The sequence below is a fragment of the Amphimedon queenslandica genome, unplaced genomic scaffold, assembly GCF_000090795.2.
Source record: "Amphimedon queenslandica unplaced genomic scaffold, v1.1 AMPQUscaffold_12723, whole genome shotgun sequence".
NCBI classification, from domain to species: Eukaryota; Metazoa; Porifera; class Demospongiae; order Haplosclerida; family Niphatidae; genus Amphimedon; species Amphimedon queenslandica.
This window is the reverse complement of record NW_003547041.1, coordinates 31895-35678: the sequence shown is the minus strand read 5'-3', so window position 1 is coordinate 35678 and position 3784 is coordinate 31895. Positions and strand designations below refer to the sequence as shown.

At 36.9% G+C, this 3784-nt stretch overlaps 2 protein-coding genes across 2 annotated transcripts in view; one reads left to right on the top strand and one right to left on the bottom strand.

The window, feature by feature from the left end:
- Positions 1-180: 180 nt before the first annotated feature.
- Positions 181-1883, bottom strand: LOC105314633 (protein NLRC3-like; the record flags this gene model as incomplete). The annotated part of the gene is made up of 6 exons (XM_011408918.2): positions 1536-1883; positions 1407-1472; positions 993-1117; positions 779-941; positions 445-730; positions 181-374 (listed from the first exon to the last, which is right to left on the bottom strand). Coding segments are annotated over exons 1-6 (1113 nt in total), but the record flags the coding sequence as incomplete, so codon positions are not given.
- A 771-nt stretch (positions 1884-2654) lies between these two features.
- Positions 2655-3784, top strand: part of LOC109586982 (uncharacterized) — a 3584-nt gene continuing 2454 nt past the window's right edge. The window contains exons 1-6 of the mRNA XM_020003199.1: positions 2655-2890; positions 2955-3048; positions 3142-3227; positions 3273-3446; positions 3492-3586; positions 3635-3774. Coding sequence (XP_019858758.1) covers positions 2796-2890; positions 2955-3048; positions 3142-3227; positions 3273-3446; positions 3492-3586; positions 3635-3774 — 684 coding nt within the window. The 5' untranslated portion in view covers positions 2655-2795. The remainder of the gene's footprint in view (positions 2891-2954; positions 3049-3141; positions 3228-3272; positions 3447-3491; positions 3587-3634; positions 3775-3784) is intronic.

Genomic DNA, 3784 nt, shown 5'->3' with positions numbered 1-3784 from the left:
CATTTAATAATCACAACTACTGTAGTCTATACATATTCCATCACACTTGGTACATTATATGGAGAATGTCTTATTTCATTTGGATAAGTATAGTCTTTCACAAGGAGAATGACAATGAAAAGAAGCAAATTAATCATCAAAAGTATTCCAAAGCATTAAATATATTCAGTTGAATTGTACCTGTGCTAGCAGTAGTTTTGATAGCGTCGTGTTATCACAGAGTGAGGCTATGAGGGTTTCCCCTCCGTCGGTTCCGATTTGATTTGAAGAGAGCGAAAGGTTCTCTAGCGTTTGGTTACTTCGGAGCATCTCAGCTAGCGCCTTTGCACCTTCATCACCAATTTTATTACAAGAAAGACCGAGAGATGACAATTCTAAGAGAAAGAAAGAGAGAGAGGAAAAGTGATAGCAATATAAGTATATTTTCAAATATTTATAACTTACTGTCATTCACATCAAGTGCTTGAGCCAGTTCCTTAGCTCCTCTGTCCCCTATCTCATTTCCTCCTAGCCCGAGGGATGTTACTGGACAAGCCACACCTTCTTCTCCCTCATCATCATCAATACTCGTCCAACCGGCCGTGAGAAACTCAGCAAGTTTTTCAATACCGTCGTCAGAAATATTGTTATTACCTAATGCAAGCCAAGTCAGCTTGCAGTTGGCAATATTATCAACTAGTGCTTCCATTAAATATTCCATTCCTTTATCTCCAATGCTGTTACAACCAAGCTGCAATGAATCTTATTTTAATTTATAAACAGGAAGATAAAGGCTTACCCCAAGCCATTTGAGACTAGAGTTCTCGCTGAGACCTTCAGCAAGGTACTTACAACCTTCGGGCGTGATGAGGTTCCTCCATAACGAGAAACCTTGGAGAGACTTGCTAGCAGCCAAAGCAGAGCCAAGATACTGAGCACCAGTATCAGCGATATTGTTATAACTAAGAGAATTAATAATAATATAATAAAAGCATGATGCCTTTTCTCTTTACCTTAAATCCAGGGTCTTTAATGAGGTACTTGAAGACACAGCTGCTGATATATTACTCATCCCTCCACATTCCAACTGACAGGCAGCTGCTTTCATGTGCTGGAGGTTCTTACAACTTCGAATAAACTAAAAATACAAATTTTGATTCACAAAGTAGTGGGAATGACATCCATTAATAATTAATGCTTATGATTCCTTATCTTAAATGAACCAGATAAGTTTAGACTAATACTCGCATTACAGCATCTAAATGATAGTCTATATATTAACATGTGATATCATTGTACCAATGACTATCAATGCAATATCAAGTAACACTACTGACTATATGGTATTATCATCATAAGCTGATGTGTGCATGTTCATTGTACTGCAAGATACACTAGCTATTTATGGTCTGGATAGTAACACTTACTAATGCTATGCTAACTGATCCATCATTACCCAAAGGGTTACCCTCTGGTATGCTGCTAGACGTGCTCTATTAGAAGGAGGAGGAGGAGGAGGTGAGATATAATGGACACTACAGACACTGATATCTTACCAAGTCTATTCTAGTAATAGTGCTAGCAATTCTTGTTCTAGCTATCCCGGTAACTATATTGTGTATTGCAGTCGGTGATAAAGAACAAGCTCCCAGTTGAACAAGCTGTAGTCTTTCTCCGAGGCTTTGATGCTTTTTGAAAGTGTCTGCTAAGAGTTTGGCATCTTTCTCACTGATTGTAAGCCCCTGTAGGTTTAGAGTGGTCCCTTCTCCTCTCTCAAAGACATCCTCTTCTTTCTCCAGGGCCTTCTTGAGCGCTATGGATTGGAACTGACCCATTGATACTCCACTGCGCGTGTTTCTCTCTACAATGCAAATGGTTGGTTGCTGCAAAAATCCAGCCACACCCTTATTCTATAAATAGGTGTGGCTTAAGTATACTAATAATAATAATAATAATAATAATAATTCACATTGATTCTGCTTGTATAATAAACTAGGCGAATGTAGAACATTGAAGGGGCGAGCACAAGCTAGCATGGCAATATACAATGTTTAGATGTCACAAAGGCTAATGTTGTTGTCAAATTGTAAATTGAATGATACACATGCAGAGCAGCTCAGAACTTGTGACTTGCATGCAAGGAAATTTTATAGCTTGCTTTTCTAGCTTTATTAGCAGTGAAGAATCTGAGTTGTAACTTTAATAAGTATAATTTAATTTTTACTATGATATTTTCAAGCACAGTACTTTTAGACTCTCTTTTCTCTGATGAGCCATTTGAAGTGCTTTTATATTATGTCATTCAACCATAATTAATAAAAACTTGAAGATTTATGTGTGTTTTCTTGAATTTTCTCTGCTGTGGAAGTGTCTTGACAAGAGATCAGTCCTATGTTGCTGCAAGTAAGATTGGCTAAGGTAGGTGCCATTTTAATTTCATTGCAACCACACCCACATCAATGAAAATATTTCATTAGAATGCTACCGCATTAGATCATTGATTTTTAAATAGATATTGTGCACACATGGGGTGTGACCAGAATAGGCGTGACTGGAGACGTACGTACATACATACATACGGAGGGAGGGAGGGAGCATAGATACTATATATTACGGAAGCCGACAGCGACATTTCCGTTCATGTTCGTATTCGTGTTCACGTTCATTCGTGTTCACGTTCATTCACGTTCACGTTCATTCCCGTTCACGTATCTTGTAGATATAGGTGTGGCTAGTGTGTGTGGTTAAGGCATAGATAATAGAGTTTCATTTACTCTACTATCTATGGTTAAGGTTGGGTTATTTAAATTATTATAATGGCTGATTTCCGTGACATCATTTTGGAATTGAAAAGACTTGGCTGTAATACTCAAGAAATAAGGACCCTTCTTTCCCCTGTTAAAGAAATCAGGTAAAGTTTATCTCATGCTTCCTTTATATATGGAGGATTTTACTGATATGAATCATAATTTTAGCCTACGACAAGTTCAAAGAATTATACATATACAAAGATGCCGTGGCTCTGGGAGAACAAGGGACTCCTTGGAAGATATCAAGGCCGCCATTGAGGTTATATAGATATGTGTTATCCCCATTATTATTAATATTGGAGCATGATCACTATTATTATTATTATTATTGTCATCATTTTTTATTTTGTAGGAGGAGTTAAAAGGACCTGGTAGCTTGTTAGGATATCGAAGCCTATGGCATCGATTGAAAGGAAAATATAATTTTTCAGTTACAAGGTATTGTCATATTTAGAACCCTGCTTGATTTAAAATTTAATACAGGGACACTGTAATGATGTTATTGGCAACAATGGATCATGAAGGGACGAAGATAAGAAAGTCACGAAGGCTAAAGCGTAGAATCTACCTTAACAAAGGACCTAACTATATGTGGCATGCAGATGGGTATGACAAATTGAAGCCTTATGGTATAAGCATTCATGGGTGTATTGATGGGTAAATTTGAATTTTTATGCATTATAGTCTGTCATATTAATTTAGATATTCTCGTAGAATACTTTGGCTTAAGGTAGCATCATCAAATAATGATCCTAGAATAATCACTAGTTACTATGTTGACTGTGTACGCTCTCAAGGTTATTATAAGTTGTAAAAAACAACATCACGGACTATTTTTATTCTAGGGTGCCCAAGAATATTAAGAGTTGATATGAGAACAGAAAATTCAACTGTGTCTATAGTTCAGCCTATTTTGAGGCACTTTGACTCTGACCATCTTGCTGGAGGGAAAAGTTTCATGTATGGCAAATCAACAAACAATCAAGTAAACAGAT